The 23,484-nt window shown below is 36.8% G+C and overlaps 1 protein-coding gene across 2 annotated transcripts in view; it reads right to left on the bottom strand.

The window, feature by feature from the left end:
* The window catches only part of ARHGAP32 (Rho GTPase activating protein 32), a 196,880-nt gene that overhangs the window by 74,815 nt on the left and 98,581 nt on the right, over positions 1-23,484 (bottom strand). For both annotated transcript variants that reach the window (XM_024131194.3, XM_024131195.2), the window contains 4 exons: positions 13,847-13,984; positions 11,722-11,814; positions 10,721-10,843; positions 9,086-9,163 (listed from right to left, as the gene is read on the bottom strand). In XM_024131194.3, coding sequence (XP_023986962.1) covers positions 9,086-9,163; positions 10,721-10,843; positions 11,722-11,814; positions 13,847-13,984 — 432 coding nt within the window. The remainder of the gene's footprint in view (positions 1-9,085; positions 9,164-10,720; positions 10,844-11,721; positions 11,815-13,846; positions 13,985-23,484) is intronic.

The following is a 23,484-nucleotide window of genomic DNA, read 5'->3' as shown; positions in this document are numbered from 1 at the left end:
TCATCCTGTTTTATTCACATTAAATTATACTATTATAATTATATTCATCATATTATTCTTTCTGCTGCAGTGGCATTTTCTAAAGCTCTAATGTAAATGGCTGAGAAAGGTGAGGGGAATTCAGTATATTTTGCAGGACTCAAAATGAGTTTCTACTCTAGGAAGATGGGAGGAAAAGAAAAGACGAGCATCTAGGGCCCATGAGGGTAGAGGAGCAGGTAACAAAAATATAGTAACAGAAGAAAAAGGTAAGGCAGGAACAGGTTAGGGATGGGCTTAAAGGAGAGAAAGAGAACCTTCAATTTAGTAGTTTTTCCCCAAGTCAATTTGGCATGAGGAAGAAAGAAAAGTATATGAATGTAAGAGACACAGAGGTAGAAAACACAGGAATTATCAATAGGATTAGATACATGAAAAGTTAAATCAGATGCTTCTGCAGTTCTTTCCCACTTTATTGAGGTATAACTGACAAACTGTGCATATTTAAAGTGTACATTTTGATAAGTTCTGACACCCATAAAACTGTAACCACACTTAAATTTATGAATATATGTATCAACCCACAAAGTTTCCTTGTATCTCTTTGTAATCTCTCCCTCTCCCTACCAGCCCCTACCCCTGCTCACCAGGCAACCACTAACTTAGTTTCTATCACTAAACATTACTTTGCAATTCCTACAATTTTATATGAATAGAGTCATGCAGAATGTACTCTTTGTCGTCTGTTTTCTTTCATTCAGCATAATTATTTTGAGGATCATTCATGTTGCTGTATTTATCAATAATTCTTTCCTTCTATTCCTGAGTAATATTCTACTGTATAAACACCACCATTTGTTTATGCACTAATCTCTTGTTCATGAGATACCTGGGTTGTTTCCAGCTTGAGGCCATTATATGTAAGGCTGCTATGAACAGTCATGTGTGACTTTTTGTATGAACGTAAGCCTTCTTTTCTCTTGGATAAACACCTGGGAGTCGAATGGCTAGATCATGTCACCAGTGTATGTTTAAGAAACTGACAAACTGTTTTCCAAATTGGTTGTAGCATCTTACATTCCCCCCAACTGTGTCAGCATTCTAATTTCTCCACATCCTTGCCATTCTAATAAGTATGCAGCAAGACTTCACTGTCATTTTAATTTGCATTTCTCTAATGACTACTGATGTTGAGCATCTCTTTATGTGTGTTTGTCATATAACTTTTTGGTTAAGTGTCTGTTCCCACTTTTGCTACTTTTTAAATTGAGTTCTGTTTTCTTTTTGAATTTTGAGAGTTCTTTATATGTTGTGGATACAAGCCCTTCATCAGATATAATCATCACAAATATTTTTTCCCAGTCTGTGGTGTGTCTTTTTATTGTCTTATAAGTAATGTCTTTCAAAGAGCAGAAGTGTTAAATTTTGATGAAATTCAATTTATTATTTTATGAGTTGTTCTTTTGATATTACATCTAAGAAACTTTCCCTAACCCAAAGTCACAAAAGTTTCTCCTATGCTTTCTTCTAGAGGTTTTATAGTTTAAGCTTTACATTTTGGGTACGTGATCCATTTTGAGTTAATTTTTGCATATGGCGCAAGAAATAAATCAAAGGATTTCTGGAGGCATAAGGATATCCAACTGCTCCAGCATCATTTGTAAAACAGACCATGTTTTCTTCACTGAACTGACACTGAACCTCTGTCGAAAATAAGCAGTCCATGTATGTGTGGGTCTACTTCTGGAATCTATTCTGTCCTGTTGACTTACTTGTCTATCTTTCCCCTAATGCCACACTCTCTTGGTACTACAGTTTTATAGTTGAGTCTTCAAGTCAATTAGTGTTAGTTCTCCAACTTTGTTCTTCTTTTTCAAATTTGTTTTGGCTGTTCTTTTCTAGGTCCTTTGCATTTCCATACGAATTGTTTAATCTGCTTATCAATTTCTACAAAAAATCTGCTGAGATTTTGATTGGGATCAATTTGAGAAGAGATGGCATCTTAACAATATAAAGACTTCCAACCCATACACAGGGTACATATCTCTCATTTTTAAAATATTCTTTAATTTCTCTCAGAAATGCTTTGTAGCTTCCAGTACACAGATCTTTTGTATCTTTTTTCCGATATATCCCTAAGTAGTTCAGAGTTTTGATGCTATTACAAATGAGTTTTGTATTTTCTGACTGATGTTAATGCTACTGGTCTGTGGACTAGATATGAAATAACAAGACGTCCATGCAGTTGTCCCAAGTATATATATTTTAAATATACACTGTGTATTTTAAACACACAATTACTTTCCTTTTATTTCTCCTTTATATTATATGTGAAAAATTATACTGACTTTTTTGAAATTGTGTTTGTAGGTTGGTATATCATTTGTAAATTTCATTTCAGGATCATAAGGAAAGATTTTAGAAATTATTTATCATAACAAGGGGGTATAGGGTTTGATGAGGTTAAGAACTACTACTCTAAGCCATTTTGTCAATAATTTCCATGAAACTGAATGTTTAAGCATCATTTGCTAGTACATAATCTGATGTTACAAATTTAACAAAAGGAGCTATCTAGAAACTAATTTCTCTCTAAACATCAGTGGCAACTGCTAATGGCACTAATAAGAAAAATTAAAAACTGCAGTAAGTAACACAGAAAATAATTTAAGAAAATTTACATATTTTTGTGATCCAAGGGGGGGAAAATACAAAATTGGAACTCACCAAGCTTGTGTTCTGGCTGTATCACTGACTTACTGCCTTTGTAAATCAGAACAATCTATCTAAATTCCTTTGTCTCAGGATTTCTATAATTTTAAAATGACAGTTTAGGACCAGATGATCCACTACCATCTTTTCTAATATAGAAATCTATGATTCACACATGTAGACAAACAGAAGACACTACTGGTTCATTAAATTACTACTATGATCTGTTCTTCGCCCAGAATGCCTAAATTTCTACCTAAGCTCTGACACTAAACAGCGAAATAACAATGGGCTTGTAGTTTAGTCCCCTTTTGCTTTAGTTTCCTTGTCAGTAAAAGAGAGGTAATAATAGTACCTTCTTCACAGACTGTGAGAATTAAAGGTTAATGGAAAGCACTTAGAAAGCACATGAAAGAGCACCAAGAAGTGTTACAATTCCTTATACTAGAGTACCACATACTCCCTTTTCCCTTGAAATTCTATAACATTACAGATGAAAAATTACATTATGTGATTTCCCATTACTTAACTGGAGACGAAATATTTTGCTCTACTTAATTTTGAGTAATGAAAAGGTGTAGCTTTGAATTCCGTACATAAAATGATGGTCTTCATATAAATAAGTGGGTAAATTGTCTTCCTCTATTAAACTACTTAGTACAAGGGCCGAGGTTTCCAAATATCTTCCCTTTGGGATAAAGAATACTTTTCTGAAAATAAGCTACTTGGAACCACATTAAACCCCTAAGGTGAGGAAATGTTTACTGTCCAAGATTTGCTTCTCTGTCCTTGTACACAGAAACCCTCATACAACCTTCTGGGGTAACTTTGAAAAATAAAATAGCTGATCCTTGATCATCTTGTGGAGGACCAAGAGAACATGAGCTGTACAGAGTTCTGTCACTCTCTAAATGGTATTTTCTCTCTTAGATTGCCTGTATCCCAAATACGTTTCAGAAGATTTTCAGGGGCGGAGGGGAAGGAGAACACTCACTAAACTGTGTTTAACTTCTTCCTTTATCTGTGCACAGGATAAACAATGGGAGGCTGGGTCAGTGGTTCTCACATTTTGTGCTTATTCATCACCTGAGGAACTTGATAAAATTCAGACTCCTGCCCCCATCCCCGGAGATTCTGACTAGTAATATCTGGTTTTAACATGTTTCTTGGGTCATTCTGATGCCAGTGGCTCCCAGATAAAATTTTGCCAAACATGGCACTAACAAACAAATAATCTTCAAAGATTTTAACATTTTACATTTGTGTTATGGCTTTTACATAAGAAAAAAAGACTTTCCAGACACCTCACCTCACATTTCCAACCACAGTCCCCAGATAAGTACAGAAGCTGATGACATTTATTTTTAACAAGAAAGAAAAAGCAAAGAGGTTTTTTGTGTTTTTTTTTGCTGAAGTATAGATTATATGATGAAACACCTCAGAAAACAGAGGTAAAGGATTCAATATACTCTTTAGAAGACAAGTAAGACAAGTAAAAAAAAGATTTCGGAATTCAAATTACTATAGTTAATATAATTTCACACTTCCTACTCCCAGAAGTTTAAGAAAAGAAACATAGTCACAGTATAAGTTAAACACATGGATGAACTAATCCTTCTGTTCCCACAGCAAAATTATGGTCTAGGTTAAAACAATACACAGACTGGCAGAATGCTGATCTTTATCAACCACCAGCTGATTGGCAGAGTTTACCTACAGCTCAGAGTAAGCACTGCTTCCAGAAGAGTGGTCTGAGGAACTCCTGGGCCGGAATCACATGGATAAAAATGCAGTCTTAATCCTATCCCACCACCAGTGAAACAGAATTTCAGGGCTTAGGTCATAGGGTTTTATGTTTTACCATGTTCCCCACGTAACACGTCATAAGTGTATCAGGTAAAGTTTGAGAACTGGCGGTGAAGGGAGAGCAGAGCGAGTTACCGGCACCGAGAGATGAAGACAGCGGCACAGCACCCTCAACTATACTGGTAAATGCTACTCCTTGGACTAATTTTATTTGCAAACTCAGAGAACAATGCAATAAATACCATCTCACACCTATCAGAATGGCTAAAACAGCAACAACAACAACAACTGAGAACTACTGAACGCTGATGGGCATGCAGGGCAGCCTCACTGCTGTTGCCGGTGGGAAGGCAAAATGGTAACAACTACTTTAGAACACAGTTTGGTAGTTTCTTACAAAGCTAAACGTGATCTTACCATACAATACAGCAAGTGCACTCTGTGGTATTTACCCAAAGGAGGTGAAAACACATCTGCACAAAAACCTGCACATGGATGTTTACAGCAACATTATTAATAAATGCTCCAAACTAGAAGCAACCAAGATGCACTGTAATAAGTGAATGGAAAAATAAATTATGGCATATCCACAATAATGAATATTAGACAGTGAAAAAAAGGAACTATCAAACCATGAAAGACATGGAGGAACCTAAAATACATATTGCTAAGTGAAAGAAGCCAGTTTGAAAAGGCTACATACCATATGATTCCAATTATACGATGTTTTGGAAAAGGCAAAACTATGGAGACAATAAACAATCAGTGCTTGTCAGAGGTCAGGAGGAGAGAAGGATGGATAGGTGAGCACAGGAGATTTTTAGGACAATGAAACTACTCTGTATGAAGCTGTAATGGTGGATACGTGTCATTATGCATCTGTTAAAACCCACAGAACTACATACATCACAAAGAGTGAACCTTAATGAAAATATGGATTATAGTTAATAATGATGTATGAATATTGGTTCATTAAAGGTAACAAAAAGCAAACCTCAAAACTGTTTCCATCATTATGGAGGAGGATGTGATACTGACACACTGTATTCTTATCCTCGTGATTCTGGCCCCAGTGTTCCTCAGACCACTTTTCTAGAAAGAGTGCTTACACTGTGCTGTAGGTAAACTCTGCTAATCAGCTTGTGGGTAATAAAGTTCAGCATTTTGCCAATTCTATTCAATGAATTGTAAAGCAAGATGTTAATAGGAGAAACTGTGTACATGTGTGGGGCAGGGAGTATATGAAATTCTGTGTATTATCTGGTCAACTATTCTGTAAACTTGTACTAAATGATAAAATCTATTAATTATTTTTTAAATAATAAAAAAAATAAAACAAAGTCACAAGCCAGCAACTGCACAGCATCAGTTCACAGGGCTCTGAGGGAAAGGCTTCCGCACGCCACGTGTACCGTCATGCCCCTACAGCTGGCCAGAGAAAACGACACACGAGACTGAGAAAAAAGGAAAGGGGAGGCCACGTAACACGCTATAAACACATCAGGTTGAGCAGACCTGCCTGCACGCCAACGCCGCATTTCCAGAGCGCGTCCCTTCAGCGGTCAGAGCGCCACAGCTCAGAGCTGGCCTCCATCCTGGGATGCAACAGCCCACATCTTTGCTCCCCTTCACCCTCTCTCCCGAGAGTGGTCAGCTCTAAATGGCCTTGATTCCGGGAAGACCACTGTCCAAACTACCCCAAGGCCAAGCCCAGCCCCTCGTCTCCTGCTACTTATCAGGAAGACAGGTTTCCTGCCTCTGTGCTCCCTCCTTCATGGCTCACTGACAAAGCTCAGTTTACAGAGTCCATCTGTGTGACCAGGACAGGTCAAGCTGGCTAACCGGTCACATGGCTGCTTCACGTCTAGCGGTCCACCCAGGTCATCTGGACATCCTCTCCTCTGAAGACATGCACAAGACTCTGTATTTTTCAAAGTCACCACCTCCAGGAACCCCTCCTAGATCTCCTAAGGAGTCCTGCTGGGCTCAGAACCTCCCACTCATCTGAGAGGCCCTGAGGAGGGGACCAGTACTGCTTGTCCTCCTCGTCCTGCCTCGGGGCATGGTGTCAGTGCCCAGAGGGCCTTCTGCCATGAATGAAACGAAGGCCCTGTACCAGCCTGTGAGTACCACTGGGCCCCTTCTCAGATGCTGCCTGAGGACAGTGGGGCAGGGAGGGGCACCCATGAAGCAGCTATTCCCAGGGCTCCTTCCTCCCAAGGCCCTCAAGCCCTCTGCAGTCATGGCCAACACCCCTACACTCTGCCTGCCCTTGGCCTAGGAGCCAGCCTGGCTCAAGCAGGGCCCTACTCTTTATCAAGTCTGTGAGAGAGAGTCCAGGAAAGGCCTTCAAGCCAGCCCTAAGAGTGGCCCCACCCACCTAGCCATCCGGGACTGGCTAAATAATATCTCCCCAAATTCTTATGCTGAAGCCTTTAACCCCAGTATCTCAGAGTATGACTGTACTTGGAGACGGGAGAGAGGAGGACTGAATTGTGTAGGTTCTTCCCTTATTCAGTTCCTTTTTTATTTTTTTATTTTTATTTTTTTGCGGTACACGGGCCTCTCACTGCTGTGGCCTCTCACTGTTGTGGCCTCTCCCGCTGTGGAGCACAGGCTCCGGACGCGCAGGCCCAGCGGCCATGGCTCACAGGCCCAGCTGCTCCGCGGCATGGGGGATCCTCCCGGACCGGGGCACGAACCCGTGTCCCCTGCATCGGCAGGCGGACTCTCAACCACTGCGCCACCAGGGAAGCCCCAGTTCCTTTTTTAAATGAAGTTTTGATAGTGACATTTAAAGACCTGCTGCTGGTTTCATGGGTGCCCCCATGCCCCCACATCAACTCCTCTTCTCACAGTCATACTCCAACATGGTCTAAACAGACCAGCATTCCTGTATGAAAAACATTTCATTATCAATTATAAATTAGTCCTGAATGTTTAAAAACCTGTTTTTATATTAAATAATTTGTTTGGGGAATAAATTCATTTTTAACTCTAAATAAAAGAGTTAGGAAGATAAATCTATACCTAGCACAGAGTCAATACTCAATAAATATTTGTTATATGAAAGAAGGGAAAACCTGCTATTTTGCAATCATGGAATTAAAATGTTAAGAAGGACTAATGGGATTACAAGTGGAACTGTCTAAGAAGAAACTAAAGTCCAAAGAAAGCAAGTGACCTGTCTAAGATTATAAGAAAGGCAGCAATATCAAGACTAAAACATAACTGTCATTTTAAAGCCAAATTTACTTTTTGATCATCTTTGCGACCCTAACATTTATAGCTCATTTCCATGAACATGGAGAATTGACCTCTTAATAAGAAAAAGAGGTAACATCAGTTTTCCATTTAGTTTTATATTTAATCAGAAGCACCAATTATTCATAACAATTAAGAAATCAGAGCACAGATAAAGAAGGACTGCAAATTATACAAATAAGAAAATTTGTGGGGTCATAAAGATGATTTTTTTTGCTTTTAATCATCAAATTAAATTGCTATAAATGCTTTTATAACAGATAAAGAGAGAAACTTAAATCTGCAAAACAAAAAATTGAATTATTTACATTTAAAAATCAACATTTATTGAGTGAAAAATATGCATCAGTTCTGCTCTAGATACTTTACATATTTTATCCTCACACATTTAATCTTTGCAATAATCTTATGAGATTAAGAATAGTCCTACTATCCCCATTTTACAATTGGGGAAACTAAAGCACAGAGAAGTAAAATAACCTGCTCAACATAACACAAGATTAAAACCCAAGCAATCTAGCACCAGAACCCATGCTCTTAACCACCATGCTATCCTGTTTTAAACTGTATGATTATTTTTTGATAAAATACATTTTATAAAAACCTAATAGTTTTTATTTTATATGCACTTAAAGCTCAATATATTTATATGATAGTTATTAATATTTCTAACTGTACAGCATGAGCATTTAATCTATGCAGCATTTTAGGAACAGTTTTATAAATAGAGAACAAATATATTCAGGATACAATTTTAAGGCATTTTTAGATGCTCTTCTAGTGACAGTTTTAAAAGATAAAAGGAAACCTTTCTATCCTATGGAAATTAGTGCTAGTCAATCTAAAATATGCCTTTATCAGGTCTCAAATTACTTAGGCATATAGGGAAAAAGAAAGAGACAGCTTTAGATTCTGCTGTTATTCTGCAATTCATACATTGTTTATATTAACAGTTACAATGCATTAAAAAAACACTGATCACACCGACTTAATTCTAGAGAGAAAACACATGTGATTCATTATTTTAAACCACTGTGAAAAGCAAGGCAGAGTCACAGTCCCGATAATCTAAAAGTGTTCACCAGGCATGTGATTCTGCTCACACTTTGGCTATACCCCCATACAGGAAAGAAGAAGATCAAAACAACCACAACAGTCACTCGAAAAGGAAACCCAAGTCTAATATCATCTACATTTTTTTTTTTATAACTGCAGACAAAATTTCTGATGACAAAGTCCACTGCCAGCACATATTATAAACAGAAATATTACTGAAAGAAAAAACGATCTTTGAATTTTCCACACCAAATTCTTTGTTGCCTACCTGAAATCCATGCTTGCCTCTCCACCATGTGCTTAACACTTTTGGGGGCATGTCAATAACAGAAACAATGTCTCCCACCTAGGAGAAAAAAAATTTAAGTGAAACGTTTTAAAGCAATTTTTAAAGCAACTGTCTGTCTAGAATTTAAATCTTAACTGTAACAAAAGGGTAAAGTACTATCTTATTTTCTGGCTCATTATTTCTGGTAAAACATTAACACTTCTTTCTGTAAGGAATGTAATAATCTTAACCATTTGTTAAGGAGAGGTTTACAAAAAGTTAAGCAGCACAAAGACTGTGGTCCAACTAACACCTGTAGTAACTTCAGAAAACCTGACTGATAGCATAAGATGTCTGAACATCAGGCATCACACCATCATCACTTCTGTTAAAATACTCTGTTAACTGCTGTTACTAAAGGTGATCAGATTCACTTTAGTGAATCTAAAAGGCAATTTTAAATATTCATATTTAGAACAACAGCAGCTTTTATTAATACATTTAGTGAGCGCTTACCATGTGCCAGGCACTGTGCTAAACATTTGACATATCTTATTTCATCATATAGGAAAGCTCTAAGATGTCTACAATTACTGGGTTATTCTTAGTACATGTAAAACTGAATGACAACTACATTTCTTTTAATAGATGGTTCAATATAACATTCCCACTAAATAGCTGACTTTCTTCACTTTAAAAGACAAACTAATGAGTTTGTACAAACTTTTACAAAATTGTAAGTATGAAAATGGCAATAATAGTTTTTAATAATATATTTAAAGGAAGTTGTATTCTTCAATCAAAATAACTGATGATCTCTGTGATAAACCAGTTAAGCACTTCAGAGCAATGTTGCTAATGTACACAATATTGCTTTAAGAATTTTTTTTGTATATTCACAACTAATTTTTCCAGTCATGAAAGTCCTCTTCACAAAACCATATTAGCTAACAGACATGGAATCTTTCAAGACCAAGGATTCCTTTGTGTATAGAGCTAAAAATTTAGTTTGAGAACAGTTTGAATTCCATACAGTAAAAATTTACACTTTTTTTCCTCTTAAACTGAATAACTGCCAGCATTTTCTTTGGTCTCTCATCAGCCAATATTAAAGGAAGAAACTTAATTCCCCTCCTTTTTGCATCTGATAGCAAGAAATGTTCATTTCACTTTTCCTCTGGTCTTTACCTCAATCTATGAACAATAAGAAGAAAGTATCACTGGGTATTGTTTTTAGGTGCTAAAAACACAAAGACAAAAGAGGATTTGGCTTTCAAGAAGCTCACAGAGACAAACAGGAGAACAATTATGATTGAATGTAGTAAGTGACATTTCAGAGATAAGCCTTGAGAACAGCTCAGAATGACATTCAGTGCAGGTTCTGGGGGGTATGTATTTCCATGGAGTAGAGGGAAGGAGATCAAGGAGACTTCCTAGAAGAAATGGGAGACATTTAAGCTGAATTTTCAAGAATGAGTACAGTCATTAAAATAAACATAGATGGCATGCCAGGCTGAAAGACAATGATGCACAGACACCTGGTGCTTTTCATTAAGGAAATGATTGCAACAGTTAAAACTGAGGCTAGAAAGATAGCAGGGACTGAGCTAACACACAGCATCTTTAGTCACTTACCTCTAAGGTCAATTCATCCGGGGCCCGAGCAGTGTACCTCTTGATAACATGGGCAGCACCAACAGCAGGAGTGTTAATGGATGATTCTTCATGAACTAGAAGGTGATTTCCCTTATTATCAATCTGTAACAAAGAAAATGTACTATGAGATGGTTAAAGACATGGGACTTGCAAGTTTCTTTGTGTATCTATACAATTCAACTTGACTTAGAAAAACCATAACCCAAAGAATATTTAAAAAAAAAAACGCACCACTTATTGAGTACTTACTATATGCCAGTCATTGTATTGTACACATAACATACATACTTTAATCTTCATAACTCGAAAAGATACTTATCATCATTATCAACACTTAAAGATGAAGATGCTAAAGCTAAAGGAGGCTATAAAAATTATGAGAGATTAAGTAATTTGTCCCAGATCACACAGCCAATAAGGAAGAACCAAGATCTCAGGGCAAGTTTTGCCCAGCTCTAAGGTCTATATCCTTTCTACTTTTCATTGCCTTCCCAATTTCCACTGAGAGGAGAGAATAATGTAACTCTACATATGCAAATTAAGGAGAAAAACCTAACCTATTGACAGGCGGATACTCTATCACTCAAGACATTCTTAAATCAGACTCTTTAAAAGGTTAATTGTCTCTTGTTCATCAATGACAAAAAACTATTTTCAGTTACTAAGCCAATTAAATATATATATACATATATATATATATACATACCTTGCTAAATGTATATACATTAATATATTAAATACAAAAATAACAGGTGTCATTGTGATTCATAAAATAATATTAAAATTAGCTTCCTGGATTATCAAAGAAAGATTTGAGATGAAAAATATTTAATGTATCACATATCTATCTTCCAGAAGAGGAGAATAAGCGCCATTTATTCAATTCCTGAAACTCAACAGCTACGAAAATTAATATTAAAATTCTTAAATAGATGATAATTTAAAAATTAACTTTAATATAAGATGAACTAGATTAATACCTCCATCCAAGTAAGGGCAGGTCCACAATTGATCTTGTTGCCAGCAATAGCTGAAAGGCGGGACAGGTAAGCCATAAGCATCTGAGTGACTGACTAAAGAAAAAGAGAAGATTCAGTGGTAACAGAATAAAGATACTACACTCTCTGTCAAAGAAACTGGGAGAAAAAAATCTGCAGATTTTTATGCATTTTCATAGTTACAGAGGTTCTTCACAGAGGCTTAACAGTTCCATGAACTGACACTACAGGCACTTAGATAACTTCTTGTCTGGTGCAGAACTTTCACTTTAGCCCCTCATCAACAGGGCTTATACTACTGCACAGCTTCTAATTTGGTTGCCTTCTCTTTCTATTTTTGTATTGAAAATGTAAAACGATAGCAGAGACATACTTGCTTTTCCACCCGGCTTCCCCCTGCTACTCTGAAACGCTTTCTTCAAGGCCTGCTGCAGTCTTCACACACCCAGCCATAGCAGGATAGTTCATACGTGATCCTACACCCCGAGTTAACTGATGGGTCCAGGAATGGGACCCAACATTAGCTGACCTAACAGGAGTTGCTGCAGGAATTAGGAACTGTGACACAAAATTTCGGCTCAGTCTGGCCGCTGGCTTAAAAAGAAATGAGAACCTGGCCCCTGTTGGGAGTCGTAATGTTCTGAGACAGTCTGAGAAAGAAATACACAACAGACAAGGCAGACAGAGAAAAGGAGGCAGAGAGACGTCCAGGCTTTCTATGGTGCGAAAGAATCTGCGGTTTTAGGACATTCCTGAGACCTTGTCGCGGTGTCAGTTCTTGCATGACTGAAGTCTCCACTTTGCCCTCACTACATAATCGCCTGGGAATTAACTAGAGATTTGAAATGGCTTCCCTTCAGGACTTCCACTGTTTTCAAGCATCCACTGTGGCTGCCAAGGAGTCTAACGCCAATACATTTCTTGTTCCTTTGAGAAAAACCTTGTTGTTGCTCTCCGGAAGCCTTTTGGGTTTCCTCTCTGTTTTGGCATTTTGAAATTTTACCACCATGTTTCTAGATGTGTGTCTTTTCACTTATTATATTTAGCACTTAATGGGCCCATTTAATCTGAAAACAGGCCCTTTTTTAATTTAGGGGAACTTATTAGATTTTTAGTTACTGCCAACCACTCTCTCCTCCTATAACTCCTACAAGAGGAATAGGAACTTGTAGGAACTTCTGGATCTATTCTCTGTGATTCCCAACAATTCTCTCACAACTTTTTGTCCCTTTTGGGGCTGTGTTCTTACAAAGCTTGCTCTTCCTGCTCACTAATTCTCTCTTCATCTATGTCCATTTTGCATGTAGTCCAGCTGTTAAGGTTTGTTATTATAAAAATTAATTTTAAAAACCACATGTTCATTTCTAAGGTCTCTGATTATTTTATTTTTTAAAACTCTGTTCTCATTCCATGAATGTGACTGCCTCATTTTCTGAGGGTCGTAATCATGCTTCTGAAAGCCCTCTGTTTGCTCTTCTGTTACTTTGTTTATTCGGTTTTCACATTGAAGATTTCTAGTTTATCTATCTATCCATCTGCAGTCCTCCTATACAAGTTTCTTAAGCTGTATTTTCTTGCCCCCATAAATCTTATCCCATCTGCTTTCAAAGATTCTTCACAATTTTTGATTCCCTGATGGTTCTTTTTATTTTCTGATGTTATAAAAGAATCTCTTTCCCCTTAAATTAAAAAAAAATCTCATATTTTTACTAGAAATTTTTGGCAGGAGTGGAAATAAGTGCATGGACACAGCCTGCCATCATAAACTGAGTAAACAGCATCATTTGAATACACATTTCTTTGATTATTAGTAAGGTCAACATTTTTCCATGTTTTTGCTTCTATATTTTGCATTCTCTTTGAAAAATGATCTGCTCATATATATTGCCCATTTATATTTTAAGATGAGATTCTTCTTACAAAATTATACACTGAACCTATTTCAATTCGAAATATCCTAACAGCATTACTAATTTTTCAGTTAAGAAATAATTAAGTAATCCCACAAATCTTCCTGAGTGCTCAATATAAGCTTTTATTTAGTATACTGGCAAAAAAAATTCTGCTAATTTATAGTGATTACTTCTGCAAAGTACTGAATGCTTACCTCTAGACTGTCCTTCAGGGCATCAGAACGGGGAAGCTCTGAGAGCTGGGAGAATCGTCGGTCATAAATACACAGATGAAGATGTTTATCAAGTACCCGAAAATCTTCATAACTTCTTTTAATGATCCAACTTTTGCCCTATGAGTAAGAAAAAAAAAGACTCCTATAATTTGTCTCTATTAGGTATGGTTAGGAACCAGGATCTGTTCCATAACGGTATGTTATTCATGAGATTTTAAATTTACTAATTAACTTGACAATAAATAGTTAAACTCCAAAACCCTATAGTGAGTTTTATTACATTAAAATGTCAATAACGGAAAATAAGCTAGAACTGTCCACTAAACCTCTTCCTACCACTGATCAAGCCCACTGGCTCTCCCTGGGAATAATAACTGGTAGACGGGAAGATAGCATGTGACCTTAAACTCACAGAAAGAACCATAAAATGATTTTGTGTGGGAGACTATTACCAGAAATAAAAGAAAAATAAAACCAGGTCACTGATCAGTTACCATGAACATTTCTGTGACTGAAACTGGAAATACACTGAAAAGTAATTTTCTTAAATTTCTTAAATTTCATCTAGAAGCATTTGGTGTGCATATATTATCTAGAACCCACTATATCTCCCCACTTCTCAGTCTTTCTTCCTTGCCTTGCCTAAACTCACAATCTCATTAGAAATGAAAATCTGCTCACAGAGCACATTTATTACACACTGTCTTCTAAGTTTCTCTTGAATCTATCACTTTGTAGCCCGAGCTTTATTAAGGGCTGACATCATTTCTGACTTCCCTGCTTTTGATCTTCTCTGCCACTCCCCTCCCCCAACACAAAATACAAAGTTTGTCAGGTCACACTGACAAAAGGCCTTCAAAAGCTCCTGTGGGCAGTAATGATGAGCTGGTCCCCACTACCACCATTTGGTTTGACAATTCAATCCACTTTTATATGGAGGCTTTCATCTCATAGCAATCTGGAGGGCCTGGGAGACAAAGCAGCCATCTCAGAATTGAAGAAAACATCTCTACTGAAGCTCTTTTCTATTTGCCTCTGCCAGTGGGGCAGAAGCAGAAGGTACCATTTCCTGGGAGAGGTGCTGAATTCTAAACACAGGTATGTCCATAACTAACAGGATAAACTTGTTTAGTCCTACTTTGAACTACAAGTCTCCACTACACAGATGAAAAGCAATACCACCTCCCTCTTTCAGAGGGCTGTTGGAATGAAATAAGAGAACAGATGTGTCAGATATTTTTAAAGAACAGTCTCCTGGTTCCTATTCTAAGAAATGCTAGTTCAATAAATCTGGAATGAGATCCAGTTAATCTGATGATCAGCCTGAGCTGGGAACCACCGATCCACAAGATTAAGTCCAAACATACTTGCACATATCAGGGTTTGCATCATCTGGGCCTCCCTAAATTTACAGTGTGATCCCACTCACTACTCCTCCATGCCGTTTCTTTGCTTCCAGTTATGCTCAATCACTTGCATTTCTTCCATGTGTGAAATATTCCCTTTCTTGCCTACATGATTTTTAAGTGCTATTCTTCTACTATGGAAAGTTGTTCTTTTACTCTTCGCTCAAGTAAGCTCCTTTGTTTTTTCAGTTCTACCACTGCCTTCTACCCAAAGCATTCCTGAGTGACAACAGGTGGTTAAATACTTGTTCCTCTGGAATGGTAAAATAAAAAATAAAAATGAACAACAAAGCAGAAAAAAAGAAAAACAACTTATCGCATAGTTGCAAATATTTTTTCTTTCACACATATATATTTCAAAAATTATGCAACACTTCAAATATCAGAAAATAACAAAAATTTAACATATGTATATCTCCATCACAGAGATTAAACAGATGGCGACTTTTTATTTCAAAGCTCTGGATTTTTTTAATTGAAATATAGTTGACTTACAGTATTATGTTAGTTTCAGGTGTACAGCAAAGTGATTCAGTTATACTATATTATTTTTCAAATTATTTTCCATTATAGGTTATTACCAGATATTGAATATAGTCCCCTGTGCTATACAGTAAATGCTTGTTGCTTATCTATATTATGTATAGCAGCTTCTATCTGTTAATCTCATACTTCTAATTTATCCCTCTCCCCCTCCCTTTCCCCTTTGGTAACTATAAATTTGTTTTTCATGTCTGTGAGTCTGTTTCTGTTTTGTATATAAATTCATCTGTATTGTTTTTTAGATTCCACATATAAGTGATATCATACTTTCTCCATCTAACTTACTTCACCTAGTATATTCTCTAGGTCCATCCATGTTGCTGCAAATGGCAATATTTCATTATTTTTTATGGCTAAGCAATATTCCATTGTATAAATATCACATCTTCTTTATCCATTCACCTGTTGATGGACACTTAGGTTGCTTCCATGTCTTGGCTATTGTAAATAGTGCTGCTATGAACATTGGGGTGCATGTGTCTTTCTGAATTATGGTTTTCTCTGGGTATATGCCCAGTAGTGGGATTGCTAGGTCATATGGTAATTCTATTTTTAGTTTTTTAAGGAACCTCCATACTGTTCTCCACAGTGGCTGTATCAATTTACATTCCCACCAACAGTGCAAGAGGGTTCCCTTTCCTCCACACCCTCTCCAGCATTTACTGTTTGTAAATTTTCTGATGATGCCCATTCTAACTGGTGTGAGATGATACCTGACTGTAGTTTTGATCTGAATTTCTCTAATAATTAGTGATGTTGAGCATCTTTTCATATGCCTGTTCACTACGTCTATGTCTTCTTTGGAGAAATGTCTATTTAGGTCTTCTGCCCATTTTTTGATTGGGTTGTTTGGGTTTTTTTGATATGTAGCTGTATGAGCTATTTATATATTTGGGGTATTAACTCCTTGTTGGTCACATCGTTTGCAACTATTTCCCCCATTCCATAGATTGTCTTTTCATTTTGTTGATGGCTTCCTTGCTGTGCAAAAGCCTTTAAGTTTGAATAGGTCCCATTTGTTTAATTTTGCTTTTATTTCTTTTGCCTTGGGAGATGGTCCTAAGAAAATATTGTTATGATTTATGTCAGAGAATATTTTGCCTATGTTCTCTTCTAGGAGTTTCATGGTGTAATGTCTTATATTTAGGTCTTTAAACCGTTTTGAGTTTATTTTTGTGTATGGTGTGAGGCAGTGTTCTAACTTCACTGATTTACATGAGGCTGTCTAGCTTTCCCAACACCACTTGCTAAAGAGACTGAAGAGACCTCAGCCCATTTTTTAATCAGAGTGTTTTCTGCTATTGAGTTGTAGGGGTTCCTTGTATATATTGGATATTAACCCCTTATCAGATATGTGGTTTGCAAATATATTTTCTCATTCCACAGGTTATCTTTTTACTTTCTTGATGCTTTCCTTTGCAGTTCAGACCTTTTAGTTTTTTTGTAGTTCCATGTGTTTATTTTTGCTTTTCAAATCAGATTTTTAAAAATCATCACCAAGACTGATGTTAAGGGGAATACTACCCATGTTTTCTTCTAGGAGCTTTATGGCTTCAGGTCTTACATCTAAGCCTTTAAACCATTTTGAGTTAATTTTTGTGTATGGTGTAAGTCCATTTTCATTCTTTTGCATGTGGTGGTCCAGTTTTCCCAGCACCATTTATTCAAGAAACTGTGCTTTCCCCATTGTATATTCTTGGCTCCTTTGCTGTAAACTAAGTGACCATATACGTGTGGGTTTATTTCTGGGCTCTCTATTCTACTCCATTGATTATTTTTCTGTTTTTATGCCAATACCATACTGTTTTGATTACTATAACTTTGTAATATAGTTTGAAATCAGGGCACATGATACCTCCAGTTTTGTTCTTCTTTCTCAAGATTGCTTTGAATATTTGGGGTCTTGTGTGGTTCCAAACAAATTTTAGGGGTGTTTCTTCTATTTCTGTGAAAGATGCCATTGGAATGTTGGTAGGGGTTGCACTGAATCTTAGATTGCTTTGGGGAGTATGTACATTTTAACATCAATTATTTCAATCCACGAGCAAAGAATTATCTTTCCATTTATTTGTGTCATCTTCCATTTCTTTCAGCAGTGCCTTACAGTTTTCAGTGTACAGATCTTTCACCTCCTTGGTTAAATTTATTCCTAGGTATTTTATTATTTTTGATGCAGTTGTGGGATTGTTTTCTTAATTTCTCTTTCTGATAATCTGTTATTATAGTTTATAGAAATGGAACTGACTTTTGGTAAGAAGCTTGAAGCTTTCCAACTAAGATCAGGAACAAGGCAAGGATATCTTCTCTCATCACAGTTTTGAAACACTGTGCTGGAATTCCTAGCTAATGCAGTAACACAGGAAAAGGAAGTAAAAGATATATAGATTGGTAAGGAAGAAATAAAACTGCCTTTGTACACAGATGACATGATCATCTAGGTAGAAAATACAGAACAAAACAAAAAAACCCCATCTAAAACCAGTAAGTGATTATAGCAAAGTAGCAGGATAAAAGGTTAATATACAAAAGTCAATTGCTTTCCTATATACCAGGCAATAAATAAGTGGACTCTGAAATTTAAAACACAATACCATTTACATTACCACCCCAAAAATGAAATACTTAGGCATAAATCTAACAAAATATGTACAAGATCTATATGAGGAAAACTATAAAACTCTAGTCAAAGAACTAAATATGGAGAGATATGCCATGTTCATAGACAGGAAGACCCAATATTGACAAGATGTTAATTCTTCCCAACTTGATCTACAGATTCACAATCCTTACCCAGCCTAAACCCCAGCAAGTTATTTTTCTGAATATTGACAAACTGATTCTAAAGTGTATATGGAGAGGCAAAAGTCCCAGAATAGCCAACACAATATTAAAGAAGAAGAACAAAGTTGGAGGATTTGATGGTATGTAACTTCAAGACTTACCATAAAGCTACAATAATCAACACAATATGGTATTAGGAAAGGAACAGACATATGCATAAGTGGAACAGAATAGACAGCCCAGAAACAGACCAACCTAAATACAGTCAACTGATGTTTGACAAAAGAGCAAAGGCAATACAATGGAGAAAAGATGGGTTTTTTCAACAAATGGTGCTGGAACAACTGAACATCCACATACAAAAAAATAAATCTAGACATAGACCTTACATCTTTCACAAAAACTAACTCAAAAAGACCTTAGCATAAGACACAAAAAAATAAAACTCTTAGAAGATAACATAGGAGAAAATATAGATGACCTTGGGTTTGGTGATGACTTTCTTTAGATACAAGAGCAAAGGCACAGTCCATGAAAGAAAGAATCGATAAGCTAGACTTCACTGAAATTAAGATTTTCTGCCCTGTTGAGAGAATAAAAAGACAAGCCACAGACTTGGGAGAAAATATTGGCAAATAACATATCTACTGATAAGGGATTTTAACCAAAATATACAAAGAACCCTTAACAATCAACAATAAGAAAACAAACAACTGATTTTTAAATGGGCACCTCACCAAAAAGACATACAGATGATAAATAAGCATATGAAAGGATGCTCCACACCATATGACATCAGGGCAAGGCAAATAAAAACAAGAAGATATCACTACACATCTATTAGAGTGGCAAAAATCCAGAACACTAATAACACCAAATGCTAGTGAGGATGGGAAGCAACAGGAACTTTCCTTCATTGCTGGTATGAATACAAAATGTTACAGCCATTTAGGTAGACTTTTCACTTTCTTACAAAATTTATCATACTCTTAGCACAGGATCCAGCAATTGCACTCCTTGGTGTTTACCCAAATGAGCTGAAAAGTTATGTCCACACAAAACCTGCACACAAAGGTTTACAGCAGCTTTATTAAAAGCTGCCAAAGCCTGGAAGCAACCAAGATGTCCTTTAGCTGGTGAATGGATAAATGAACTGTGGCACATCCAGACAATGGAATATGACTCAGCACTAAAACAAAGTAAGTATCAAGCCATGAAAAGACATGAAACTTAAATGCATATTGCTAAGTGAAAGTAGTCACCCTGAAAAGGCTACATACTATATGATTCCAACCATATGACCCTGTAGAAAATACAAAAGTATGGAGAAAATTTAAGAAAAAAATCAGTGGTTGCCAGGGGCTAGGGGGAAGTGAAGGATGAATAGGTGGAGCACAGGAGATTATAGGACAGTGAAACTATTCCACATACTATAATGGTAGATACACATTATAAATTTATCCAAACCCACAGAATGCACAACATCATGAATGAACCCTTAATGACAATGGTACGTCAATGTAGGCTCATCAGTTCTAACAATGTACTCAGTTGTAACAATGTACAACGTTAGCAGAGGAATGTCCATAGTGGAGGAGGATGTGCATGTGTGAGGACAAGGGATACGAGGGAACCTTGTACTTCCAATCAATTTTGCTGTAAACCTAAAATTGGTCTAAAAAAAAAACTGTATTAAATTTATAAAAAGTAATCTTGTTCTCTTCTCTCTATAGAGTCTTGCTGAAAGAAAGAAATATCAATAAGCAACCACATAAAGGAAATAACATTCAGAGCCTCAAATGGTAAATACTGGGGATTGCATTTCAAAATTCATTTCTTCATATATCAATAAACTGATTTCTTTCAACTTTTAAAAACTGTTCTTGTGCTAGTAAAAAGTCTGCGTTTTTATACAGATTTATATGCAGGAAATTAAAACTGTAACACATAATTTTCAAATTCTCTCAAACTGTTTTAAAGTCACTGAGTAAAATTCTAAAAACAGTAAAATACCTATCTTTTCAGTAGATGTGGAAGAAAAACTTTAAATTTCATATGTAAAAAAACAACCTTAATCATGGAATTTCCAAATGGGCTGAATAAAGTAAATGATCAGAGTATTTTAGAAGTTCAATTATTTTATGAAGAGCAGAACAAAAAATTCACTATATACATCTGTCTAAATTTTAATTTGCAGCTAATTTATAACCTTAATAATTATTACTATCAAGTAAGTATTGTTCTCCAAGGATAACAAAAATCAACAATTCTTTTTTTTTTTTTTTTTTTTGCGGTACACAGGCCTCTCACTGTTGTGGCCTCTCCCGTTGCGGAGCGCAGGCCCAGCGGCCATGGCTCACAGGCCCAGCCGCTCCGCGGCATGTGGGATCTTCCCAGACCGGGGCATGAACCCGTGTCCCCTGCATCGGCAGGCGGACTCGCAACCACTGCGCCACCAGGGAAGCCCAACAATTCTTAACAAGGCTCATAAAGAAGAATGAGAGAAAAAAAAATACCAGTGTATATAGGATCAAATTTCTAAGACAAAATTTTGTTCTTCTTTCTTTCATTCATTCACCAGATATTTACTGAGCACCTACATAGTACCAAGCCCTGGAGTGAGCATTAGAGATACAACAGAGAAAGTACCATCAAACCTCTGACTTCTCAGAATTTATTTCTAGTGAGGAAAAAAATACTTAAGTTGATAAATACATAAATAAAATAATGATACTTTTGTGCTATGAAGAAGTGATATCTAACCTGCCTCCTGAGAACTGAGCAGGCACCAGACACAGCAACTGCGTGTGTGAATGGAGTGACGAGTTGACCAAAAGCTCAATGCCTTGTTGCAGGAAAAAACTCAGGGTCTTTTAGGAACTGACTGAAAGCTAGTGAGACCAAAGCATAGGAGTGAGAAGACTGTCCCATGATGCTTAGAAAAAGGCAAGGTCCAGATCCTGCACGGCCCACACAGGCCTTGGTAGCAGTTTGGGTTTAGTTTTAAATTCAATGGAAATCTACTGAAGAGTTTTAACCATGAGAGTAACATGTTTAAATTTACATTTTACCTCATCCTGGCAGTTGAAGGGTTATAATCAAGTATAGGGTGCAAATGTAGATGCTATCAACAATGGCCCAACAAGATACATCGTTTGAGATACAGCTTGGTAATTAATAGAGGTGGAAAGAGTTAGACAAAATCTACACATACTTGTGGTCCTTTCTGAGAAGAACAGTCTTCACCCATGTTCTCTGAAGACTCTTTTATCATGAGAAAGTTTATCATGCAAGAGAATTAGTACTTTGAATTAACTGTATGTATGATGAAGTTCAGTGAAAAGAGACCTGATTTAAATCTCAGCCTGGCCTTATCCCAAATAGGGGACTTTACACAAGTTACTTAACACCGACGAACAGCAGTTTATTCTTCTACATAACGGGAATAGTAATACATATATTTCAGAGAAAAGTTTTTAGGTTTAAATAAGAATGTTTGCGATCTGCTTATATTCAATACATTGTGTTCATACACAGATGCTCTTCAAACGTTAATAATCAACTCCACCCACTGAGTAACAACATATTCCAAAGCGACCAAGTGGAGGAGTTATTTAATACCGAGGAATGCATTTCTGATGGTGGAATTTCAAGCATCAGAGTACAAGAGATATTTTGAGACAGAAAAGCATTCCCCTAAAACCAACTGTTTACTCCATCAACGGGGAAATAAAGAAGCTTTCACATGACTGTAAATATTTTTCTTTAACATCTTTATTGGAGTATAATTGCTTTACAATGGTGTGTTAGTTTCTACTGTATGACGAAGTGAATCAGCTATAATAGACATATATCACCGTATCTCCTCCCTCTTGCATCTCCCTCCCAACCTCCTTATCCCACCCCTCAGATGGACACAAAGCACCGAGCTGATCTCCCTGTGCTATGCGGCTGCTTCCCACTAGCTATCTATTTTACATCTGCTAGTGTATATATGTCCATGCCACTCTCTCACTTCGTCCTGGCTTACCCTTCCCCCTCCTTGTGTCCACAAGTCCATTCTCTAATGTCTGCATCTTTATTCCTGTTCTTCCCCTAGGTTCTTCAGAATCTTTTTTATTTTTTAGATTCCATATATATGTGTCAGCATACAGTTTTTGTTTTCCTCTTTCTGACTTACTTCAATCTGTATGACAGTCACTAGGTCCATTACCTCACTACAAATAACTCAATTTCGTTTCTTTTTACGGCTGAGCAATATTCCATTGTATATATGTGCCACATCTTCTTTATCCATTCACCTGTCGATGGAAACTTAGGTTGATTCCATGTCTTGGCTATTGTAAATATAGCTGCAATGATCACTGTGGTACATGACTTTTTGAATTATGGTTTTCTCAGGGTATATGTCCAGTAGTGAGATTGCTGGGTCGTTTGGTAGTTCTATTTTTAGTTTTTAAGAAACCTCCGTACTGTTCTCCATAGTGGCTGTATCAATTTACATTCCCACCAACAGTGCAAGAGGGTTCCCTTTTCTCCACACCCTCTCCAGCATTTATTGTTTGTAGATTTTTTGATGATGGCCGTTCTGACTGGTGTGAGGTGATACCTCACTGTAGTTTTGACTTGCATTTCTCTAATGATTAGTGATGCTGAGCATCCGTTCATGTGTTTGTTGTTAATCTGTATATCTCCTTTGGAGAAATGTCTATTTAGGTCTCCTGCCCATTTTTGGATTGGGTTGTTTGTTTTTTTGATATTGAGGTGCATGAGCTGCTTGTATATTTTGGAGATTAATCCTTTGTCAGTTGCTTCGTTTGCAAATATTTCCTCCCAATCTGAGAGTTGTCTTTTCATCTTGTTTATGGTTTCCTTTGCTGTGCAAAA

Source organism: Physeter macrocephalus, chromosome 16 (assembly GCF_002837175.3).
Source record: "Physeter macrocephalus isolate SW-GA chromosome 16, ASM283717v5, whole genome shotgun sequence".
Taxonomy (NCBI): domain Eukaryota; kingdom Metazoa; phylum Chordata; class Mammalia; order Artiodactyla; family Physeteridae; genus Physeter; species Physeter macrocephalus.
Note: the sequence above shows the minus strand (reverse complement) of the source record. Positions and strands in the feature narration are given on the sequence as shown.